This window comes from Rana temporaria, chromosome 5 (genome assembly GCF_905171775.1).
Source record: "Rana temporaria chromosome 5, aRanTem1.1, whole genome shotgun sequence".
Lineage (NCBI taxonomy): Eukaryota > Metazoa > Chordata > Amphibia > Anura > Ranidae > Rana > Rana temporaria.
The window spans coordinates 334034147-334061169 of NC_053493.1; the positions used below are offsets into that span (position 1 = coordinate 334034147).

Here is a 27023-nt window from a genome sequence, read left to right on the forward strand (position 1 = left end):
TTACCCCAGTAGAGGACGGACTCACTCTCATACTTTAGGAATCATTGTTTAGAATATTTTATTGTTTTAAATTATTGTCGGTTTTTAGTATTTGCAAGCGCCACTACATCCTCCTGTCTATCATGTCCTGTGGACAGATTCTCCCATGTGAGCTGTGGATCTCTGCAGCTCCTCCAGAGTTACCACGGGCTCTTGGCTGCTTCTCTGAATAATGCTCTCCTTGCCCGGCCTGTCAGTTTAGTTGGATGACCATGTCTTGGTATGTTTGCAGTTGTGCCATTCTCTTTTCATTTTCAGATGAAGGATTGAACAGTGCTCCATGAGATGCTCAAAGCTTGGGATACTTTTTTTTATAACCCAACCCTGCTTTAAAACTCTTCACAGCTTTATCCCTGGCCTGACTGGTGTGTTCATTGGCCTTCATGATGCCGTTTGTTCACCAATGTTCTCTAACAAACCTCTGAGGGCTTCACAGAACAGCTGTATATACACTGAGATTATATTACACACAGGTGGACTAATTAGGTGACTTCTGAAGGCAATTGGTTCCACTAGATTTTAGTTAGGGGTATCAGAATAAAGGGGGCTGAATAGAAGTGCACACCACACTTTTCACATATTTGTAAAACAATTTGAAAACAATTTATAATTTTCCTTCCACTTCACAATTATGTGCCACTTTGTGTTGGTCTATCACATACAATACCAATAAATTCTGTTTACATTTTTGGTTGTAACATGACAAAATTAGGAACATTTTAAAGGGTATGAATACTTTAAGGCACTGTATACCCCCACCTTGAATTCAAATGAACTAAAGCTCATCCCAAAATTGGGTAGAGCTACAGTGGTTGGTATTTTTTTGCTGAAATATCAACTGAGCTAGAAACCAAAAATTAAAACACTGACATTATATAAAACATACAGTATACTACAATATAGAAATGAATGCAAGTAACACACACCGCCTGATTTTCCATACGTGCAAATATCACATTGAGCATCTGTGTCAGAGTAGCCTTGGCGGTGGTCTGATTGACAAGGTTTTTGCTGGCTAAGTAGATATTGTAACATGTTCTAACAGCTTGTAGTACTGTTCCTTCGTGAATTTCTATTTGTTGTGAAGTGACTGCGGTCAGAAGCGCCTGAAATAAAATGTAAAAAAATGATTAGCTAAATATAAAAGGAAATACAAGCAGCAGTCAAGTACATAAAAATGGACAGCATGTAGTTACTCAGGACTTTTACTTTCCGTTTTGACATTGCTTACGTCAGCGGTGCTCAACCTTTTGAAGAGCGAGGGCCACTTAAAGTGTAACTCCTCTTTTGTTGATAAAAAAAATATTCCCCTCTGGGTGATCTATGTCCATTGCAAGGATTACAACAACCTTTGTTGCAGATTCCTATCTATTGTTATTCTGAAGACATCACTGTTGTTCATCTGTTCTGAGTGGGTCTAATGGGAGTGGTTTCATAATTATCTATCAGCTGTGCAGCTGCAGAGCACTAATGAGAAAAGCTGCTGGGCCTGCATCCCTTTAGACCTGTTCCTACTGGGAGTATCTCACCAAAAATAAATTTTTTGTTGCAGGGGATGCCTGAAATCTGACTTGTATCTTAGACAGACTTCTGGGAAAATTGGTGAGCCAATCACACAAGCAGGAAATTATGTTTCTGGGGGTGGTCAGTACACATTCTGTGTACAGAACAACTCCAGGTAGCCATATTGCATTGCATTTTTTTTAAATTGGAGTGGCTGCAGATTGAAAAAGGAAAAGTTTTTTTTTTTATAACATTAAAATTACAATATGACTTGTGTCGCAATTGTATACACCAGGGGTTGACAAATTTGCTTGGAATCTAGGAGCCAGCTAAAAAAGTTAGGAGCCAGAAAACGCACCCCGTCCCGACGAGCTCGCGTGCAGAAGCGAACACATACGTGAGCAGCGCCCGCATATGTAAACAGTGTTCAAACCACACATGTGAGGTATCGCCGCAATTGGTAGAGCGAGAGCAATAATTCTAGCCCTAGACCTCCTCTGTAACTCAAAACATGCAACCTGTAGATTTTTTTAAACGTCGCCTATGGAGATTTTAAAGGGTAAAAGTTTGTCGGCATTCCACGAGCGGACGCAATTTTGAAGCGTGACATGTTGGGTATGAATTTACTCGGCATTATCTTTCATAATATAAAAAAAATGGGGATAACTTTACTGTTGTTTTATTTTTTAATTAAAAAAAGTGTAATTTTTTTCCAAAAAAGTGCGCTTGTAAGACCGCTGCGCAAATACGGCGTGACAGAAAGTATTGCAACGATCGCCATTTTATTCTCTAGGGTGTTAGGATAAAAAATATATATAATGTTTGGGGGTTCTAATTAGAGGGAAGAAGATGGCAGTGAAAATAGTGAAAAATGACATTAGAATTGCTGTTTAACTTGTAATGCCTAACTTGTAATACCAACGGCCATCACCAGATGGCGCCAGCTCACATCTGGTGGTAATAACTTTTAATACCAACGGCTCACCACCAGATGGCACCAGCTCACAAAAAAAAACATTTTTTTTTCCTAGCTGTGGTTGGTGATCAGTGGAGCGCGGTGGAACGCAAGTTGTCTTCCGTGTAGCGCTGTTTGTAGCTACGCTCTGACGCGTTTCGTCACTTCCGAATTCAACTGAGGGCGCCCTGACGCCCTCAGTTGAAGTCGGAAGTGACGAAACGCGTCAGGGCGTGGCTACAAACAGCGCTACACGGAAGACAACTTGCGTTCCACCGCACTCCACTGATCACCAACCACAGCTAGGAAAACTACATCAAGCTTGCAGCATGCGCGCGGCCCCTGTGGGTAGGAAGACGGCGGTGACAGCGGTGAAACCTATTTTGTTTTTATGTTCATTCTCGAGTGTAACATTGTACGGCCATTAACCATTGGTTTTTACACCTAACTCTTCTTGTGAGTTGGTAAGCTTTCTGGTGGTTGGTGGCAATCGCACTATGAAGGCCGGTTTCAATGACTGAAGGTGGTGGAAGATTTCACATTATATTTTGGCATAAACGTGTAAAAATCCTAATTTTTTTTGCTAGAAAATTACTCAGAACCCCCAAACATTATATAATTATCTTTTTAGCAGGCACCCTAGGAAATAAAATGGCGGTCATTGGAACTTTTTTTATTTTGCACGGTATTTGCGCAATCATTTTTCAAACACCGTTTTTTTTTGGGGGGGGGGGCGTTTCATGAATTAAAAAAAAAAAAAAACAGCAAAGTTAGCCCAATTTTTTTGTATAATGTGAAAGATGATGTTACGACGAGTAAATAGATACCCAACATGTCACGCATTAAAATTAGAAACACTCATGGAATGGCGCCAAACTTCAGTACTTAAAAATCTCCATAGGCAACGCTTTAAACATTTTTAAGGGGTTACCAGTTTAGAGTTACAGAGGAGGTCTAATGCTAGAATTGTTGCTTGCGATCTAACGCACGCGGCGATACCTTACATGTGTGGTTTCAACAGCGTTTACATATGTGGGCAGGACTTGCATGTGTGTTTGCTTCTGAGCGCAAGCTACAGGGGACAGTGGAGTTTTAAAAAAAAATATTTTTACCTTTTTTTTTTTTTTTATTACTTTTATTCCTACTACAAGTAATGTAAACATTCCTTGTAATAGGAATCTATCATGACCGGTCCTTTTTTTATGGAGAGATGCGGGGTCAATAAGATCCCACATCTCTCCTCCAGGCTGGAAAGCATGAGATTGAGAAAAATAATTCACCGATCTCATACTGACAGCCGTGATCACTGCTTTGTTTACATCCGGGGCACGGGCGTGACGTCATAACGTCACGCCCGGGCCTCCGACGCTCATAGAGATCTCTATGGTCATCACCTGGAGACGGACAATTCTTTCCCCGGGGTCCCCGATGGCACGGGAGTGGCACTCCCGGTGGAACTGCCGCTATGATCATTCTTGCTGTGCACAGAATCGCCGGCAGAAAATAATGATATCTGAATGATGCCTGTAGCTGCATTCAGATTCAGATATCCCTGCTGAAATTCCAAGACGTCATGTGACGTCCTTGGGCTGGAAGTGGTTAAAATAAATTCTTATCACACAGAATAGGTTATGATTAATTGCACATGCTGAATTAAATAATTGACACATTTTTCTTTTGTTGTTGCATTTGTATGCGTTATTGTTAAAGCTTTATGTAGATTGACCTTGTTGTTAGCTGCCGTTATTTATTCTAGCGCTGACTTTTTTCCCCATTTCTGATAGAGGACATGTTTTGTCTGGAACACATTGCTATAGTGATATAGGAGGTTCAGCTTTTAATTGTGGAATAAACTGTTTTTCCCTGACTAATGTGCCGATTTTCAAATCATCTTCTACTTTAGGCTGGGTACACAGAGGCTGAGAACATCAGAAAACTTTAGTTCGGCAGGAACTGTACAACTTTTAGACCTTGTGTACAGCTCCCTGACCAACTAAGGACTATGCCTAGCCATACTATTATTGCAATAATGCCGATTGGTGTAGTGAAACCTGAATTTTTGCTCTGTATACAGTGAGAACTGTATAGCTTCGGCCAGGACCAATACAAACTTTGGTGGGCCTGGCAGCAGAGGGTGCTTGTTTTTACATTATTATTATAGCTTCACTTAAAGGATAAGTTCACCTTTCTGAAGATTTTTTACCCAAATGTGACAGCGGGCCAGGGATCTTCCCCCCGCATCTGCTGTCACAATTTAAAAAGAACATGGTTGTGTGGCACATCATTCATTTACAGATCTCTGTGAATTAATGAGTGAGTAACTTGTATAGCGCTGCAATTGCGAACTAAATCGCCTCAAGGTGCTTTGCATCCAGTGTCGTCCTGATCCTTCAGAAGAGGTGAATCTTTAGTTTTTTTCCTAAAAGCCCGATGTTTTTTTCCCATGCGGATGGTCGTGGGTAGAGCATTCCAGAGCCGTGGTCCTTAGACTGCAAATCTTAGTTCTCCCTTAGATTTGTAGCAGGATTTGGGGATTTGGAGGAGGTTTTGGTTGGTTGACCGGAGCACACGATTGGTGACGTAGGATTTTATTTTTGTATTGAGGAGCATTCCCTTGTGCACATTTGTGAGTGAGGTAGAGGGTCTTGAATGTGACCCGATCCTTTACGGCTAGCCAGTGGAGGGACCTCAAGACCTGATGAGCACCCTTGATAGTTCATTGAGCTTCCTGTCACTCAGAAATTGCCTGGCCATATAGGAGGTACAGGCAGACAGCTACACTGACAGTCTGCAGGAGCCTGGCATTATACCCACGATCTGCTGATCGCTTTACAGGCTCCTAAAAAAAATATATATATATATTAACTTATCCTTTAACTATCTAATGAAATTTTTTTGGACAGCATTAGTAGCTTAGTAAATGGTGTTGCCTCCTCCCTGGAGTTTTCTCCAATAAATGCAGCATGATCCAAAACCTATAACCAAAAGTTAATCAAACACCGAGTACAAAATGCTAAATTCTGCTCTGCAGGGACAGTCCTACAATAAAGTTTTTGTACAATAGATGAATACGGTTTAATTTTCATTCCTCAATGCTCTGCAAAGTAAAGGAAATTAGGTGGTGGCTTTCATGTAGCAGGAAATTATAACATTTTTGAGCCGCAATTCTCATGGCAGACTCTCACAACATAAATCTGCAGATTGAAGCTACCTTTATAATTTGTAACTGGACATCCTCGTCGGTCTGGGGTCCTTGGAAGCAACCACATATAGTTTCAATAATTCTGTCAATTAGTTTTTTTCCAGGTGTTGTGCTATCTGGTGCATTTCCAGTCAAGTGCCCATAAGCAATAAGTTTCTGAAGAAAGGGAGAAAGAAAAAAAATGATTGTTATGTTATTTGAACCCAAGTGTAAAAACGGAATTATTATAAAAGGTCATAATTATCTTCCATCCATGCAAAACAAATGCAAACACATCTAGAGTCTATTTTATTCGTTTTAAGCGAGTCTGCTCAAACATGAATGTGAATACTATTGTTTAAATGTAATTTAACAATTTCTGCTAATCTTTTAAAAACACTGCTTTTAGGGTTAGTTAATAGGCCTAATTGTAGGCTCACATTCCTGTGTAGTGACATTGCCCTATCATTGTGCTTTATCTATCTCATCTTTCGTGACATATCTCAGATTGACTAAAAATAATTAAATCTCTAGAGTTATTGATCAGGGTTGTTGACTGTACTACTTGATATAATGAAAAGCACTGGAGAATGGATTTAATGCTTTATGGCCATATTTCAATCCATGTATGAGTAGGCTGACTTTACCCAAGTTGATCCATTGATTGACTTGGATACAAACCAACCTGTCAGATTTTTCTACATGCGATTACTGCCAGCGGCTATAGCAGTAATCACTGAATTCCACCAGCTGGGAAGGCTCCCCATCGGCAGAATACAATAGTGCTGCGGGAGGCATTCCCCCATTAACACTGACTGTGTTGATGGGGGACTCGAGACATTTTCTTTCCTTCCACCTGTGGTCTATGGAAAGAAAATCCATTCATCTATGGCTTGCCCAACTTGTTACTAATTAAAAGAGAAGTTTGAAAAAAAAACCTTCTATCTCGTTGTGGCTCAAGAAGGTAGATGAAATCAACAAGCTTGAAGATTTCATCCTTACTGCACAGAACTGTCAGGAACAATATACCAAAACATGGTTATACTGGAACATGTATGTTTACTCTGATGAGGGCAAAGCCCTACCAGAAAACTGTTCTGGGGATCGACTTCATCTGCCCCTTCCTTTTAATACGCACTCCCCAGCATAGTGTGTCGTGCCCCCTCCTTTCCTTCCGTTTTCCATCTCTATATCCCTTTTTTTGTATCCTTTGTGCTCATCTTAATCTCTCTTCTCCTTCACTGAAAATTGGGTAGCCAACTCAACATCTACTATGGCCAGCTACCGGTAGTATAGTAGTGCGCGAATGTAATGGGTTACCACATTGGCCTTTTCACTGGATGCATCTCTTCATGTTTGCAGATTGTGTGTTTATTGGCATCTGGAAAATGATGTACATATTCTGCATGTCTTCTTACTGTATGGTGATCTACCCTTTACGCAATGTTACCACTGTTTTGTACTGCATTACCTTGTTGGATATTTTATTTACAAAGAATTTGAGGGAAAAAAAAAAAGTTTAGCCCTACTTCTCGTGTCACAGGAGTCTCCTGTGACTCAGAATCAGCCGACAGCGGGCTAAAGCCTGCTGTCAACTGACATCACAGTGGCTTCACTTTCTGCAAGGATCCTGGTGGAAATGTAGAGATCAAACCAGATACCTGACCGGCAGCTGGCTCAGCGATGACTGCTCCAGAAATACCAAGAACTGAGCGATCTGTGGTCATGCAATCACTCAGGTCTCAGGATTTGGGTCAGCTGCAGTATCAGACCAATGCAACATGGAGGCAAGTATGGTTGTTTTTTTAGAATCCCACAATACTCATTGAACACCTTCAGATTGGCAACCTTGCAGAAAAGAATATTTACCGTTATTCTGAACGTATTTGGCAATTTTGGAGCATTGTACTAGCTTTCAACCACAGCACTCACACTTTTTGGGCCAATTCACATTGACTTGCGCTAAAATTGCATGTACATTTCCATCCATTTTAGTCGTATATTAACACGAGCCGATGTCCATTGGCATACATTTTTTCATCTATTGGCATGCTTTTGCATTTTAGCGCAATGTATCATTAGGGTGTGAATAGGACACATTGGAAATTTATGGTTTTCAGATGTCCTTTGATCTGCATTTTACAGCTGCGCTAAAAACGCACTGGAGTGAATTGGCCCTCAAATATTTCCCAGCTGCCAGTGACCAATTAAAACTAGGACAGTAAGAGCTGGTTCACACTGGTGCGGCGCGATTTTGGGGGCGACTCGGCAAGGCGTCCTGAAGACGACTTCGGGGGTGACTTGCAAAATCACTTCTGTATAGAAGTCAATGCAGGTCGCCCCCAAAGTCGTACAAAAACCTTTTTCTAAGTCGGAGCGACTTGCGTCGCTCCTATTGGAACGGTTCTATTGAATAGAATGGGACGTGACTTGTCAGGCGGCTGGGTCGCCTGACGAGTCGCCCCAGTGTGAACCGGCTCTAATTGATGGTACACACTTTCAACTGGCATTTCTAAAATGAAACAAGAGATGGCAAAGTATTGTGAATGAAAGCTGATGTTAAAATTCCAAAATCACGAATAACATTTTCAGAGTGTGTCATCAGGGCTCCGTTTACACAGGTTACAAAGATTATTAATAAGGCATGCAGGAATATTTCCATGACACCACAATGCAACGTACTGGTTGGGACATGTCCCAAAAAAAAAAAAACGCACTCTCTCTTCTTTGTACTTTGTTTCAATGAAACATGTAGCAAAACACATGAGCACCTTTCTAGCAAGAATACCACGACTATACATCTTCCAGTTTCTAGAAAGAAATTACAAGATTCTATTTTTTTTATTTTACAATGCAATAGCCCACACCATTAAAATTATCTTTACTGTCAGTTACTGCAACAGATTGAAAATAGAAAGATAATGAGGGGTCTATTTATTAGGATACAAAGCAGCCAACTGTGAGGTCTGAAAAAGAACAAAAAAGACAAACCTGCAAACAGTCCAGAGATGTGCTCACAATGCGGGGGCACTTAGACTGGCATGCGAGCTCAAATGGTAGAAAGTACTTGTCGGCTTCAATAAAGGTGGCTTTTGATTTCACGGGTGGAAGGGTGCTGGAACCGGCCTTTACTTCTCCTTGGGGAGGACTGAGAAGAAAGAGAAAACACAAGCCAATTAAGATGCAGTCCACACAATCTGGCTGTGTGCCACCACACTCATCTATGTCTATTTATATAAAACTACAGCTTCAGACACATACCATCTGCTAATTCTATTAGACCTGTTACCTTCACATACAAATTATGATAAATGAATTATTAAAAAATATAACAGCAGTAAAGTGGGCCATTTTTACCATAGTTCAAAGATATATGAGGGGAAGTATGAGCTCAGAGTATTATCTGAACAGACATAACATTTACATACTATTATATTTGCTTAAAACATGTATAATTTATTAGGAAATACACAATATAGGAATCGAGAAATTAGTCACATAGAATGATTTTAAGAGATACAGTTGTGTAGGTGGACCTGGACGGTAGGGTAGTAGGCATGACATTGGATGCAAGTAGATGTAAATTCTAGATGACATTCAATATTGTATGTTATTATTATACAGCATTTATAAAGCACCAAACGTTTGTGCGGTGCTTTACATTACAAAGCAAGAAAGTAAAGAAATACAATACAAGAGGGTTAGGAGGGCCCTGCTCCTGGGAGCTAACAATCTAATATGGGGGAGTAAGTGGAACAAAAAGGTAAGAATGTAGGATGAGATGATGGGAGAAATAAGATTTTGTTAGCTAGCTGAAGGTAGAATAGGCTTCTAGGGAAGAGATGAGTTTTCAGGGATTGTCTAAAAAAGAGTAGGAGATAGCCAGACAGATTTGGGTAGAGAGTTCTAGAGGATGAGAGAGGCTCTGCAGAAGTCCTGGAGACGAGCATAGTAGGAGGAGACAAGGGGCAGCTAGAGAGCAGGAGGTTATGGGTGGAACGGAGAGGACGCATTGCGGGATTTATTGAGTCAAGCTTGTGATGTAGCTTGGGGCAGAGATGTATATGGCTTTCTATGTTGTTGTTAATATTTAGAATTTTATTTTTGGGCAATAAGAAGCCAATGGAGGAATGGCAGACACTGAGCAGGTGTATGGTAAGGTGGATGAGTCTGGCAGTGGCATTCATAATAGACTGAAGAAGGAATAGTCTGCATAGAAGTAGACCCTATGGAGGAGGGAGTCACAAGAGTCAAGGCAAGAAACAACATAGGAGTGAATGAGTTGCTTAGTAGTTTTATTGGTTAACACCTTCCCGCCTGGCCTATAGCAGATTGATGGCCGGGCAGGACATTCGTCATATGACGTCCTCGCAGAAGGCACCACGCAGCGGAACGATCTGTCACCGGCTGTGTCTTGGTGAATGATTGATCGGTGTACCAGCTCGCTGACGGTACCATGTGACTGCTGTGACCAATCACCACAGGTCACATGATAGTTGTAAACAATGGATGGCATCCCTTCATGCCAACTATTTTGTACAATTGTGTTGCTAGCTGTGATTGACCAATTGGTAAAAAAACACTAATTCCCCCACTGTAAGGTAGCAGATTTTATGAAGTGGCTGAATCCCAGAGATCAGCTTTAAACTTCAATGCAATTATCACAAAATGCCTTATCAAAGTTCACACATTTTCTCTGGCTCACAAGGCCTCTGTAAAGATTGCCAAGTAGCTTCACCCCTTCCCACTGACCGTACACATATATGTGGCTTCAAGGAAATGGGTGGAAATGGAAATGGATACTGGGCTCCAAGAGCCCCAGGATGCCCGGTTCCGGGTCACCTGATCACTGTGAGATCGCTGGCATTCTCAGAGTAAATAATTCTCCTCTGAGTGTCTATGTAGCAATGTAGATCAAAGAGAAAAGATCTGCTTAGAACATACACACACACAAACATACAGTATCTCACAAAAGTGAGTACACCCCTCACATTTTTGTAATTATTTTAATATATCTTTTCATGTGACCATACTAAAGAAATGACACTTTGCTACAATGTAAAGTAGTCAGTGTACATCTTGTATAAGAGCCCATTCACACAGGGGCAACACGACTTCCAGCACGACTTTGGGAGGCAACTTGGACACGACTTGAGTATGAATCATCAGGCAACTTACAAGGCAACTTCAAGTCGCCTCCAGGACAGGAGGCTTTCCAGTGGCCAATCAAACAACAATCAGCTCTGGGGGAGGGAGGGGTTTGCCTGAGAAATGTATGTTCTCTTCCTGTATTGTTGCTTCAGTTAAGACAGTGATCCGACTTCTGAGGCGACTTCCATTAAAATCAATGGGTACAAGTTGCCTACAAGTCGCCTAGAAGTCGGATTGAAGTAGTACAGGAACCTTTTCTGAAGTCGGAGCGACTGCAGTAGTGTGCATTAAGACGGCTCCATTCACTTACATTAATTTTCTCATGCAGCGCGACTTGAGGCAACTAGGGACGACTTGAAGTCGGATCCAAAGTTGTCCCTGTGTGAATGGGCTCTTATGGTGGCCACACAAAATATTGACACTTTGGGCCCAATTTGGACATTTTCACTTAGGGGTGTGCTAATTTTTTTGCCAGTGGTTTAGACATTAATGGCTGCGTGTTGAATTATTTTGAGGGGACAGCAAATTTACACTGTTATACAAGCTGTACACTCACTACTTTACATTGTAGCAAAGTGTCATTTCTTCAGTGTTGTCATATGAACAGATATAATAAAATAATTACAAAAATGTGAGGGTTAATACGGTGTATAAAATAATATATATATATATATATATATATATATATATATATATATATATATATATATATATATATATATCTCTATATCTACACACACTATATTACCAATAGTATATTGCCTCTACACATACACACTAGGGGTGCAACGGATCATCATTGATCTGTGATCCGAATGGGTCAACGTCTGTGGATCGGAACACCGCGCGATCCGCGGATTGAGCCCATAGGAAAGGCCGTGGCTTCGGCCTAGCTCCGGAGCAGCGACCATCTTGGTACACCCGGCAGCCTAGGTGAGCTTCCCAGAGCGGCGCTGACTGGGGAGATGTGGACATTGCAGTGGGGGAGATGACGCGGACATTACAGAGGGAGAGAGGACGCGGACATTACAGTGGGGGACATGACGCGGACATTACAGTGGGGGGAGATGTGGACATCACAGTGGGGACTCTATATGGTGGTGATCCAAAAAATGATCCAATCCATGGCTCTGATCCGAGGAACGATCCGAACCATGAGTTTTTTGATTCACCGCACCCCTAATACACACACAAACTTTAATAACATAAGGCTTTGTAACTCCTGTGAACCACGGATGGAGAAAACGTGGAACAGTGGTGAACCTTCCCAGGAGTGGCCGGGCCTACAAAAATTACTCCAAGAGCATGACAACGACTCATCCTGGAGGTCATAAAAGAACCCAGAACACCACAGGTAAAATCAGTGTTCATGATTCAACAATAAGAAAGACACTGGGCAAAAATGGCATCCATGGGAAAGTTCCAAGGCCAAAATCACTGCTGACCAAAAAGAACACAAAGGCTGATGAGACAAAAACTTAACTTATTGGAAGGTGTGTGTCCCGTTACATCTGGCATAAAACTAATACAGCATTTCAGACATGGTGGTGGTAGCGTGATGGTCTAGGGCTGCATTGCAGCTTCAGTACCTGGATGACTTGCCATAATTGATGGAACCATGAATTCTGAGCTCCACCAGAAAATGTCCGGCCATCAGTTCGTGACCTCAAGCTCAAGTGCACTTGGGTTATGCAGCAGGACAATGATCCGAAATACAACAGCAAGTCCATCTCCAAATGGTTCAAACAAAGCAAAATTTAGGTTTTGAAGTGCCCTAGTCAAAGCCTGGACTCAAATCCAATTAAGATGGTGTATCATGACCTTACACAGGCCGTTCCTGCTGGAAAACCCTCCAATGTGGCTGAATTAAAACAATTCTGCAAAGAAGAGTGGGCCAAAATCGCTCCACAGCAATGTGAAACACTCATTGCCATTTATTGCAAACACTTGATTGCAGTTGTCGGGTGGCACAACCAGTTATTAGGTTCAGGGGGCGATTACTTTTTCACATATAGCCAAGGCAGGTTTGGACAGCTTTTTTTGCCTTAACCACTTCCCGACCGCCGCATGTATATGTTAGTCCACAGAATGGCACGTACAGGCAGATGAGCGTACAGGTACGTCCCCGCCTTTCCACAGGTCGGGGGTCCGATCGGGACCCCCCCGCTACATGCGGCGGTCGGATTCCCGCGGGGAGCGATCCGGGACGACGGCGCGGCTATTCGTTTATAGCCGCCCCATCGCGATCGCTCCCCGGAGCTGAAGAACGGGGAGAGCCGTATGTAAACACGGCTTCCCCGTGCTTCACTATGGCGCTGCATCGATCGAGTGATCCCTTATATAGGGAGACTCGATCGATGGCGTCAGTCCTACAGCCACACCCCCCTACAGTTGTAAACACACACTAGGTAAACCCTAACTCCTACAGCGCCCCCTGTGGTTAACTCCCAAACTGCAACTGTCATTTTCACAATAAACAATGCAATTTAAATGCATTTTTTGCTGTGAAAATGACAATGGTCCCAAAAATGTGTCAAAATTGTCCGAAGTGTCCGCCATAATGTCGCAGTCACGAAAAAAATCGCTGATCGCCGCCATTAGTAGTAAAAAAAAAAAAAAATAATAAAAATGCAATAAAACTATCCCCTATTTTGTAAACGCTATAAATTTTGCGCAAACCAATCGATAAACGCCTATTGTGAATTTTTTTTTACCAAAAATAGGTAGAAGAATACGTATCGGCCTAAACTGAGGGAGAAAAATGTTTATATATGTTTTTGGGGGATATTTATTATAGCAAAAAGTAAAACATTTTGATTTTTTTTCAAAATTGTCGCTCTATTTTTGTTTATAGTGCAAAAAATAAAAACCGCAGAGGTGATCAAATACCACCAAAAGAAAGCTCTATTTGTGGGGAAAAAAGGACGCCAATTTTGTTTGGGAGCCACGTCGCACGAACGCGCAATTGTCTGTTAAAGCGACGCAGTGCCGAATCGCAAAACCTGGCATGGGCATTTAGCTGCCTAAAAGGTCCGGGGCTTAAGTGGTTAAAAACTGCAGTTTGTATTTACTCGAGTTACCTTTGTGTAATAATAAAATTTGTTTGATGATCCAAGTCATTTAAGTGTGACAATTATGCAAAAAAAAAAAAAAAAATCAGAAAGGGGGCAAATACTTTTTCACAGGTACCTTGCCAGTGTACTACAAATTGCCCTAAATCAGCAACTATGTCTATACAAGGTTAAACTTCTGCCAGTACTTTAGTCATACATGTTTGTGGTTTAACTAATGATTTATAAATCAGATATCAGTATTACATTTAAAAAGGATAAACAAATACAAATTATTTTTATAATTTACTATTTTTATAATTTACAAACAAATAAAAAATAAAGATTAAAAAAATAAAATAAAAATGTATTTAGCAGTATAAGTCTTCCTTCTATTTACGCAGGATTAAGGGACTAAACAAGACGCTAAAGTAGATAATATAACAAATATGTGACATACCTTTGTTTATCTGCTTCAGATTTAATTTCCTCTGTAAATAGAAAAAAAAAAAAAGAAAAATTAGACTTCAAATTTCATTTTACTTTACAAGTCCTTAAAAAGCTTTAAGGGTCATTCCTCCTAAAATTTATCATTTAGCTTTTAAAAGTAACTGCAGACTGTAAAACTAGATCTTTCACAAACCCACTATTTCCATTCAGATGCCCTGGCACTGCCTAGTGGGAGACCTTAATTAGACATTAGAAAATGAGTAGTCTATTGGCTTCTGACCAACCTTTTAACAAACTGGAAATACTAACAGACAATGGAAAAAGTCATGTGCATTGAAATAAAGTTGTGTAGTGATCATTTTGTAATTTATACCAGGGATCTCCAAACTTTCGAAAACAAAAAGGACCAGTTTACGGTCCTTCAGACTTCAAAGTGGTCGGACCATTGGGAGTAGAAAACGTCTCAGCATTAGTAAGAGTGGACAATTTCTCAGACTGCTCAGTGGAGAAAAAAAAAAAATTTGACATAGCACCTGTGGTCAGTAGGAGGTGGAATAATCTTTGGTATTATCAGGAGGAATAGTGCACCAGCATTGGTGGTTCAAATTGTCATTATATGCAATCCACAGTTCCCAAACTTTTAAGAATTTAGCATTGGAGTCACTCAAAATAGAGGGGAGCTTCTCATGCACCATGGTCCCCCATGTGGCGCTGTTTAACCTCAGCTAGGTTGAGAAATTGTCTCCATGCTTTAGCTCAGGGGTGCCCAACCAGTGGCGCCACATGTGGCCCACGGAGCCCTCTGATGTGGCCCGCGACCTCCTGCTCTGGGATGGAATAGAATACGGTTATTAAAGTTCAGTTTATTACTAAAATCAGTGTATATATGGGCAGATCTGTTCTGCAGTGGTTACTGGGCTGCTTTCAAACTAATCCACAGATGCAGAGCAACGCACCTGCGGGTTACCTGCACTGAGCCATAGATTTCTGTTATTACCTGCAAGTTTGGTGAGCTTTCTGAAAGTGCACCAAACATGCAGAATATAATAGAAGTTTATTGGAAAGTGCAGAAAAGCCAAAGGTACACTGTGTTGCACCCACAGTGCGGGTAAACCGCAGCGCATCAGTGCGAAAGCAGTCATGGGCCCCTTTCACACGGTCAGTCTGACCCAATTTGACCTTCCATTGACCTCCAAGGAGTGGCAGATGTAAACCGACTTGTGTCCCATCTCCAATCCGATCCGGATGTGTCCGTGTCCGCTCTGCATATGCAGAGCGGACACGGACCTGCCATCCGCCGATTGTGGCTAGTGACCAGTTACCGAGTCGCTTAAGTGGCCCTCGTGCTTCAAAAATTTGGGCACCCCTGCTTTAGTAAATGTGTGGCGAGGTGCCAGGTAAACAAAAGGTATCCAGCCTCATTTGATTCTTAGACAGGGGCTTATGAAGCTTATGGGATACGTTCAGTGCAGTTCTGATCATTGCATACACTTGGGTCCACCAAACGTGAAGTTCTCTAGAGCCCCCCTTTTATCATTTCAAGGTCATCTTCAGCTATTCTCCAAAATCATGGTCTGTACCACAGGATTTTAACCACTTCCCGACCGCCTCATGTACATATACGTCGGCAGAATGGCACGGACAGGCACATCAACGTACCTGTACGTGCCTGCCTAGACGTGGGTCGGGGGTCCGATCGGGACAACCCCCCCGGTACTTGCGGCGGTCGGGTTCCCTCGGGGAGCGATCTGGGACGACGGCGCGGCTATTCGTTTATAGCCGCTCCGTCGCGATCGCTCCCCGGAGCTGAAGAACGGGGAGAGCCGTATGTAAACACAGCTTCCCCGTGCTTCACTGTGGCGGCATATCGATCGAGTGATCCCTTATATAAGGGAGACTCGATCGAGGACGTCAGTCCTACAGCCACACCCCCCTAAAGTTGTAAACACACACACAAAGTGAACACTAACTCCTACAGTGCCCCCTGTGGTTAACTCCCAAACTGCAACTGTCATTTTCACAATAAAGAATGCAATTTAAATGCATTTTTTGCTGTGAAAATGACAGTGGTCCCAAAAATGTGTCAAAATTGTCCGCCATAATGTCGCAGTCACGAAAAAAAATCGCTGATTGCCGCCATTAGTAGTAAAAAAAAAAAAATTAATAAAAATGCAATAAAACTATCCCCTATTTTGTAAACGCTATAAATTTTGCGCAAACCAATCGATAAACGCTTATTGCAATTTTTTTTACCAAAAATAGGTAAACGAATACGTATCGGCCTAAACGGCCTATTTATTATAGCAAAAAGTAAAAAATATTGCATTTTTTTCTAAATTGTCGCTATATTTTTGTTTATAGCGCAAAAAATAAAAACTGCAGAGGTGATCAAATACCACCAAAAGAAAGCTCTATTTGTGGGGAAAAAAAGGACGCCAATTTTGTTTGGGAGCCACGTCGCACGACCGCGCAATTGTCTGTTAAAGCGACGCAGTGACGAATTGTAAAAAAAACCTTTAGCTGCATATTGGTCCGGTCCTTAAGTGGTTAAAATACAATAACCCTTTTATTTATGTAGAAAAGCCTTGCAGCAATGTAAAAAGCTCTGAGCTCCAGAAAGGGCGGCTTGTTGACTGAAAATGTCACTCGCATAATAGAAGAGCTCTTTGCTGCTAAGCTTTCAAATGTTTATAAAGCTACTTTTATTGTAAAGACCTGTGTATGGGTCACAATTATGGAGTAAGAATGGGAGGTCATTTGAGCTGAACGTGCATGCTCAATACTTGAACATTTCCCATTTACTGAGCAGAGACTTGTACATTACTTTTCTTAGGCAAACAATATACTGTACAGTCGATTATAGAAAATACTTTCCAAACCACTTCCCCTGAATGTGGTCCACCTGGGAGGGGAGGGGGGCTCCTAATGATCAGATCAGCCAATAATCATGAAGGAAATGCATGAAAGCAAGACTTTCATAGGAAAAATACAAAGGCTGTCATTCTGACCCTCCAGCTTCAGTACTTTCCGTCTCAGAACATCTATGCAGATAATGACTGTTCCCTGCATTACCCGATCTGCATACGTATTCCAAGTCAGTGAAATTAACCACTTAAGGACCACGCGGCCGCTGTATATTTTAGTGTAAATATGAGATCTGAGGTCTTTTTGACCCCAGATCTCATATTTAAGAGGACCTGTGATGCTTTTTTCTATTACAAGGGATGTTTACATTCCTTGTAATAGGAATAAACGTTACCCAATTTATTATTATTATTTTTTATTTTTTTTGTTTGTCAAAAAAAACAAAAAGTAAAAAAAAAAAACGCATTCGTTAGTAGCGCCCACATCGCCGCGATCGTTAGAGCAAGAACAATAAGCCCTAGACCCAGGGCCGATCCGCCCTATAGGCTCACTAAGCAAGCCGCTTAGGGCCCCGCAAAGCTGCGAAGGGCCCCCCAAATTACTAGAGGCCCGTCTGGTGAGAAGTCATTTTCGCCCCCTCACCCCGCTTCTCAACTCGCTGGCTGCATGGAGTCGGAGGAAATTTTGGGTACCTGGAGTCGGAGTCGGAGGAAATTTTGGGTACCTGGAGTCGGAGTCGGAGTCAGCAAACAATGCACCGACTCCAACTTCGACTCCTACTAAATTTAGATTGTCGGAACATTTAGAAGTCAAAACATTTATCTAACGACTCCACAGCCCTGCGGGAGAAGAGGTAAGAAGTCAGCACCCCCTGCTTCTCAATTTAATGTAAGATGTCTTTTCCGACAGCAGAACACCCTCTACCGGGACCACGAGACCCGCGGACCCGATCGCCGTTGGGGTCCCGCGATCAGTTCCCGGAACTGAAGAACGGAGAGAGCCGCGTGTAAAACACGGCTTCCCCGTGCTTCACTGTGGCGGCTGCATCGATCGTGTCATCCCCTTTATAGGGAGACACAATCGATGACGTCACTCTTACAGCCACATCCCCCTACAGTTGTAAACACACACTAGGTGAAACATAACCCCTTCAGCGCGCCCTGTGGTTAACTCCCAAACTGCAACTGTCATTTCCACACTAAAGAATGCATTTTAAATGCATTTTTTTGCTGTGAAAATGACAATGGTCCCAAAAATGTGTCAAAATTGTGCGAAGTGTCCGCCATAATGTCGCAGTCACGAAAAAAGTCGCTGATCGCCGCCATTCGTGGTAAAAAAAAAAAAATTAATAAAAATGCAATAAAACTATCCCCCATTTTGTAAACGCTATAAATGTTGCACAAACCAACCGATAAACGCTTATTGCGATTTTTTTTTACCAAAAATATGGAGGAGAAATTTTTTTTGGGGGGATATTTATTATAGCAAAAAGTAAAAAATATTGCATTTTTGTCAAAATTGTTGCTCTATTTTTGTTTATAGCACAAAAAATAAAAATTTGCAGAGGCAATCAAATACCATCAAAAGAAAGCTCTATTTGTGGGAAGAAAAGGACACAAATTTCGTTTCAACATTGCATGACCGTGCAATTACCAGTTAAAGCAGCGCAGTGCCAAATTGTAAAAACACCTCTGGGCATTTAGCTGCATATTGGTCTGTGGCTTAAGTGGTTAATGCAATACAATTTTGACACATTTTTGGGACCATTGTGAGAGAGATATATATATATATATACACACACACAGTACTTCAGCCCCGGGCTGATTGTAACATTTCTCAAATTTTATGTAAAAAAATAAAAATTTGCTAGACAATTACTTGAAACCCCCAATTATTATTATCATATATATATATATATATATATATATATATATATATATATATATATATAAATATAAATAATAATAATTAGGGGTTCCAAGTAATTGTCTAGCAATTTTTTATTTTTTTACATAAAATTTGAGAAATGTTACAATCAGCCCGGGGCTGAAGTACTGTATATATTTGAGTAGTATAAGCCTAGGGTGGGAAATGCAGTAGCTACTGTAAGTGGAATGCGGGTCAACAATGCCCACTTGCAGCCTCGCTGTGCCCATCTGCAGCCTCAAGTACCTTGTTCCATGTTTTACCAACTTCTCCCGCTGGGTTTACTGTAAACAGCGGCCGTTGCCGGGTGTATTGCGCATGCGCGAGCACGTCCTTCGCTCAACGCACGATAATCCCCCCAATCGCACACCAAGAAAGACGTTCTCGTGGACGTGCTCGCGCATGCGCAGTACACAAGGGGGATTTTTCAGCATAAAAAAATTGCTGAAAAACTTGGCTTATACTCAGTCCAAACAAGATTGGGTAAGGTACTATGTGGAAATGTAGAATACACCCAACACCACCATCAATGAGCACTGATAACACTTTACTGCAAACTAGGAATACCTCTAACGAAAAAAATGAATCCTATCCTCTTTAATACAAGACAAATATAATGGAAACCTTAAAAAAATAAAAAATAAAAACCATTATTAATCACATAAACTCACAAAAAATATATTTTGTCCTGGTTATGGGACATTCCTGCACAGTATAGAAGGTTAACTTGTTGCTAGAATACTTTTCAATTTATTTTTTTATTAATATATTTACATCTGCAATTATTCTGCACCAATGCATCAAACAGCATAGCTGTCACAGTGAATTAACGCAAGTAAAATCCACAGGCACACATGCTATCTGTGCTATTTCTCAGTATATGCACGAGGGAGGAACGCTTTCAATCAAGGTCGGCATACAGTAGTTTGACTCATTAGAATATCAGGATGCCTCAGGAGCTGCAGGCTCAGTTCTGCGGGTTTCTCCGTCTCCCAGGAGAGGTGACAGCAGTTCAGCTGAAATACGAAGACACAGAGTGTAGAAAATTGTGCTATCTGATGAAAAACACGGGGAATGACAAATATGTGACTTGCACACACTCAGAATCTCCACTGGCAGTCTTCCTAAACTTTGATCAATCGAATGCAACCCAAACCACCCCCTCAGGTATTCGAATGCCACGTGTACCTCCCAACCACTGCTGGATGGAACCGCAAAGTATTTCCCAACTCGCCCACACTCCTTATTGCTTCCCTTGTAGGGGGTTTCTAAACTACGGCCCTCCAGTGGTTCAGGAACTACAATTCCCATCATGCCTAGTCATGTCTGTGAATTAGGGCTGCAACTAACGATAATTTTCGTAATCGATTAGTTGGCCGATTATTGTTTCGATTAATCGAATAATCGGTTAATAACCTTAAAAAAAATATTATTTTTGTTGGCCAATTTGTTGTTGGGCTGATTAGAAAACACAAATTGCCCAAAAAAAATAAAAAATTCTGCAGCTTCTCCATTGAAGCATATTGAACCTAAAAAAAATATACAAATAGCACCTTTTTGCGTAAAAAAAAAAAAAAAAGTCCTTGCCCTTTCCAAATACACAGCAGCTGAAAAAATCATGGATGTGAAACCATGTAAATGAACTGTAGTGTGTTTCTGCAAAAAGCACAGGGGTGTGACCCAGGCCTGAGATGTTTAGTAACATAACGGAGTTAAAAAACTAAAATTAGTACAAAAAGAGCAAATAATCGCTACTGTAAGGGGTTCATTTTTTACTGTGGGACAGTGAAAGTAATATTTACAGTAGAGATTTGCTCTTTTTTGTACTATAAAGGGCTATTTTTTTTTTTTTTTTTAACCCCATTATGTTACTGGCTGCTTAATCCAGGGCTCGACAAATCCCTGGATTTTTTTTTTTTTTTTGTGAGCTGACGCCATCTGGTGGTGAGCCGTTGGTATTACAAGTTATTACCACCAGATGTGTAGGCTGGTGCCATCTGGTGGTGGCCGTTGGTATTACAAGTTAAACAGCAATTCTAATGTCATTTTTCACTATTTTCACTGCCATCTTCTTCCCTCTAATTAGAACCCCAGAACATTATATATATTTTTTATCCTAACACCCTAGAGAATAAAATGGCGATCGTTGCAATACATTCTGTCAAGCCATATTTGCGCAGCGGTCTTACAAGCGCACTTTTTTTGGAAAAAATTACACTTTTTTTAATTAAAAAATAAAAAACAGTAAAGTTATCCCCATTTTTTTTAATATTATGAAAGATAATGTTACGCCGAGTAAATTCATACCCAACATGTCACGCTTCAAAATTGCGTCCGCTTGTGGAATGCCGACAAACTTTTACCCTTCAAAATCTTCATAGGCGACGTTTAAAAAAATCTACAGGTTGCATGTTTTGAGTTACAGAGGAGGTCTGGGGCTAGAATTATTGCTCTCGCTCTACCAATCGCGGCGATACCTCACATGTGTGGTTTGAACACCGTTTACATATGCGGGCGCTGCTCACGTATGTGTTCGCTTCTGCGCGCAAGCTCGTCGGGACGGGGCGCGTTTTCTGGCTCCTAACATTTTTAGCTGGCTCCTAGATTCCAAGCAAATTTGTCAAACCCTGGATTAATCAATTATGAAAATGGTAATCGATTCATTGACAACTAATCGATTATGTAATTAATCGATTAGTTGTTTCGGCCCTACTGTGAATGTCAGTTTTACAATGCCTCATGGGACGTGTAGTTCCGCAACAGCTGGAGAGCCGTAGTTTGGAGATCCCTGCGGCATAAAGGGTGAAAAAACAGAATATTTTTTTCAGTATCTGTTTTTTTTTTATATCATTCATCACATTATTTACTTACAATCAAAAGCTTTAGAATATTCAGCTTGTACCAAGTACAGTACCAGATACCTGGCTGATCCTGCGGTTTAGAGTTCCTTACTCCTTATCTATGGCAACACAATAGCAGCCGATCCTCTTGCCATTGCGTCGCCACCTTTACTGCACATGCTCCTCAGGTGCATAATGGGGAAGCCATTCATTCCTTATATCTTCTATTGCTCTCCGATTCCTCCTGTATTGAATTGTATTATAACTGTACTGTCTGCCCTCATGTTCTAAAGCACTGCACAAACTGTTGGCGCTATATAAATCCTGTATAACAACAACAACAGTATTCCAGCTGCTCCTGGGTGACTGACAATTTTGGGGGCGACTCCAGAATGTAGAATGGCAAGCCCCCACTCTTATCTGCCATGCCTACATTATTGACATCTAGTAGGGCGGGGCAGGTATGTAAAATGGGCGGGGATTACCCTATTTATCGGCGTATACCGCGCACTTTTTTCCCCTTAAAATCAGGGGAAAATCATGGGTGCGCGATATACGCTGATACCCCGCCGGCCATGCTCAGGCTCCGCCCGCGGCAACACGAGAGGAGCCGAGACAAGCCGAGAGGAGCCGAACACACAGGAAATCCAGCTCCTCTCGGCTCGCGCCAAAATCGAAAAGCGAACACCGGAGACGCTCACCTGGATGGAGGCCGCAGACGGACACGCTGGACGAGACGGACACCTGGATGGAGGCCGCAGACGGACACCTCCAAAGCTGCAGATGGACCCTGCGCAAGGAAGCCGCAGACAGACACCCACAAGGCCACAGACGGACGCTGCAGACGGCCGCCAATGGACGCAGGGAAAAAATGTAAGTTTTATTTTTTTTTATTTTTTACCTTGTTGAGCTTGGGATGCGCGTTATATGCCGGGCGCTGTATACCCCGATAAATACGGTATATGATCACTTATAATAAAAGAAAAACGTGTAATATATATATATATATATATATATATATATATATATATATATATATATATATATATATATATATATATATATATATATATATATATATATATATACACACATATACATATACATATATATATATATATATATACATACACATACATACATATATATATATACATATATACACACACACACACACACACACACACACACATACATACACACATATATACACACACACACACACACACACACACACATTTATTTTTTTAAATATTGGGACACCTGCCTTTACATGAACTTTAATGGCATCCCAGTCTTAGTCCGTAGGATTCAATATGGAGTTTGCCCACCCTTTTTCATCTATAACAGCTTCAACTCTTCTGGGAAGGCTGTCCACAAGGTTTAGGAGTGTGTCTATGGGAATGTTGGACCATTCAGGCCTGGCTCGAAGTCTCCACTTCAATTCATCACAAAGGTGTTCTATCGGGTTGAGGCCAGTTAAGTTCCTCCACCCCAAACTCGCTCATCCATGTCTTTTGGAACCTTCCTTTGATTGATAACCTCAGTAATCAATTATGAGGCAAACAAAAAAGAACAATCTCCTGCACTTGAGTGTGAATTTTTACTAACTATATCTGTTTTACCATTCTAATAAAATTTCTTATTAAAGTAAAGTAATGCATAAGTTAAAGTGGAGTTCCACCCATAAATATAACATTACATCAGTAGTTTTAAAAAAATGTCATTAGTCCTTTACGAAAAAAATATATTTTTTAGACGCCTTCAAAGTGTTGTTGCTAGGCAGAATAGTTAATCTTCCCACTTCCTGCACCTAGGTGCTTAATGCACCGCACAGACTCCTGGGAATGTAGTGGGTGTAACTTTCCAGGAGTCTGTGCACTCCCCAGTCTCAAAGAATCATGTGACTTGGACAGCACAGGTGCTGAAACCTGATCTGACACTGCTTGTGCAGCACTGAGCATGTGCGAGGTCTGCAAGGCTGAAATCCAGGAAGTCATACAGTCTGGCTTCATGATGCCCACACTTAAGATGGCCCCAGTCAATTTCCATTTTATAAAGTGTCTAAATGCTGTAACAACCTAACAAAACGGACCTTGGTTTACAGACTAACTTTACTAGAATACATTAAGCTTGTGTATTACAGGGGTATTTATATTTAAAAAGTGAAATTGTGGCCAGAACTCCGCTTTAAATTTTGTAGTCAATTATGGGGCACCAGAGCCTGGGTAGGACCACAGAAACTAGTTGAATTTAGTATCATACTAGAGGTGGCACATTTTGGGCCTCCAGGGATGTTAAAAAATTAAAGCCAAACTGATGCTCAAGTACCTGGCAATACCCGATTGTTTCTTTCTATTGTTGTTGTTCATCAACCCACATGTGAGAGTAATATGAAAGTCATCATTCAAATGCACAGCAAAAAAAATAAAAAGTAATTTTACTGATCAGGGCATTAAAATGCTTGGAAACCTTTGACATGAAATATTAAACAAAGCATATCCCTCTGCGGCAAGGGTAGGCAACCTGGGGCCCTACAGCTGTTGCAGAACTACAAGTCCCATCATGCCTCTGGGAGTAATTCTACCTACCAGCCTTGCAATGCCTCATGGGAAATGTAGTTCCACAACAGCTGGAGGGCCCCAGGTTGCCTACCCCTGCAGACTATATTGTGTGCTTGTCTCAATTAACCATATGTGTAATTTCTGTCTACTGCTTCATTCCTCTGTTTTCTTGACAAGAGAAAAAAGTTGATAATTGAGGGAGCTCCAGCACACAGTCTGTGACTGACAGCCTCAGCTCTGTTCCAGTGTGCTGTGTGGAGGGGGTGAGCTCTGTAGTATGCAACTTAAGCTTTGTGACCCATTTTTTTCTGACAGTTCAGACAAGCTCTATAAATTCTGGACAGATGAAGAGAAGACTGCAGCTAAAAAGATACAACCCATGTAGGAGGATTAGCTTAACCTCTGAGGCCAGTTACTTCACTGGGTATATGCAAGAGTTTACAAACACTAAGGCCCCTTTCACACTGGGGCGGGAGGTACAGTGGCCGTATAGCGCCGATATTTTTAGCGGCGCTATATCGTCGGAATTGTGGCGGTATTCGGCCGCTAGCGGTGCGGTTTTAACCCCCACTAGTGGGCACAAAAAGGGTTAATACCACCAGCAATGTGCCTCTGCAGAGGCGCACTGCGGGCGGTATAGCCGCGGTTTCCCGTTGCTTTCAATGGGAAGGAGCGGTAAACACACCGCTTCTCTCACGGCTCCAAAGATGCTGCTAGCAGGACTTTTGGAGTGGTCCTGCTAGCGCATTACAAAAAAGGGGGGGTTGCCATCCGGGACCTTTGGGCCCTTTAATAAAAAAAAAAATTATATAAAATAAAATAAACATTTATAAAAAAATAAATAAAAAGGGGGGTTTGCCATGCAGGGCCCTGGGGACCTCTGGGCACTTTAATAATAAAAAAAAAAAAAATACATATATAAACAAAAAATAAAAAATAAACATTTATAAAAAATAAAAAAAGGGGGTTTGCCACATGGGGCCCTCTGAGCCCTTTAATAAAATTATATATATATATATATATATATATATATATATATATATATATATATATATATATATATATATATATATATATATATATATATATATATATATATATATATATATATATATATAAAAATAAAAATAAAGAAATAAAATATAAATAAAAATATTTTTTTTTTATAAAAAAAAGGGGGGTTGCCATCCGGGGCCTTTTTATAAAAAAGGATCTCCGGGCCCCTGTACCCCTAAAAAAAAAATGGCCCTTTAATAAAAAAAATAATAAAAATATATTAGAATTTTTTTTTTTTTAAATAAATAAAAAAAAAGGGGAGTTGCCACCTGGGGCCCTGTAGGCCTCTGGGCCCCTGAGGACCTACGAACCCCCTAACAAAACAAAAAAAAAAGGGGGGGGTTGCCATCTGGGCCCCTTACAGGTGTACTGCCTGTACCCTCCTGATGGCGGCCCTGTACTACATATTCTTCTACTTTTGCAGACTGAATCAATCCTTCACTCGCTTTTGGAATAAAAGTATGATCGGGTTCTGAGATTTCACAGCACAAGAAGATGCTTGCAATCTCTTTTACAGAGCGCCCCCTAGAGGATTTCTAGCAATTCTTGCCCATGCATGGCCAGTCTGGATCTAAGGTTGGCAGAAAACAGTCAGTCATTCTAGAATTCATACCCACAATAACTGATTGCAGAAACTATTTGCAATTGTTCTTTGTTATGTGAAAACACACAAAGACAAGCTTGTTCAACTTTCAACCCATTTCCAGAGATTTATAGGTCACAAAAACTGAGATGTCTCCAACCAGAGAGTTTAATTGCTTCCTAAATCAACTCTAAATATCCTAAAATCCTTATTACTCATTATTATGTACATAGCGCTGTGCCAGAGTTGGAGGAATGAATGATGTTTCATTTTCTCCCAAGGACGAGGGAGGTTACATATACAGTCTGGGATAGAATTAGGAAACTGAAATTTGATTAATAAAAAGTACACCCAAAGGGAATGGCGAGATGCAATCCACAGGAGAACCATGTATTCATATACTGGAGTGCTTAAAGTCACTTTGTCACTACACTAAATAAAAAACATTCCCTGTTCCATTGCCGACTCTGCAGATCGTTGCTCTTTTAGGCTGCATTCACGCCTAAGCGTTTTCAGCTCATAAAATGCACGGAAAAAAAAAAACGCCTGAAAAACACCCAACACGCAAAATCACATTCATTTCAATGGCACCTGTTCACATCTGAGCGTTTTGTCACCTGAAGCAAAACGCCTTAGACCCCTTTCACACTGGAGCGGTTTGCAGGCGCTATTGCGCAAAAAATAGTGCCTGCAAACTGACCCTAAACAGCTGCTGCTGTTTCTCCAGTTTGAAAGCCAGAGGGATTTCACACTAGGTGCGCTAGCAGGACGGGAAAAAAAGTCCTGCTAGCCACATCTTTGGAGCGGTGAAAAAGTGGTGTGTATACCACTCCTTCACCGCTCCTGCCCATTGAAATCGG

At 41.2% G+C, this 27023-nt stretch overlaps 1 protein-coding gene across 1 annotated transcript in view; it reads right to left on the reverse strand.

Annotated features, from left to right (window-relative positions):
• ARFGEF1 (ADP ribosylation factor guanine nucleotide exchange factor 1) overlaps positions 1-27023 on the reverse strand; it is a 232892-nt gene that overhangs the window by 139791 nt on the left and 66078 nt on the right. The window contains exons 2-5 of the mRNA XM_040354367.1: positions 14340-14370; positions 8670-8826; positions 5709-5855; positions 966-1145 (exon numbers count right to left, since the gene is read on the reverse strand). Coding sequence (XP_040210301.1) covers positions 966-1145; positions 5709-5855; positions 8670-8826; positions 14340-14370 — 515 coding nt within the window. The remainder of the gene's footprint in view (positions 1-965; positions 1146-5708; positions 5856-8669; positions 8827-14339; positions 14371-27023) is intronic.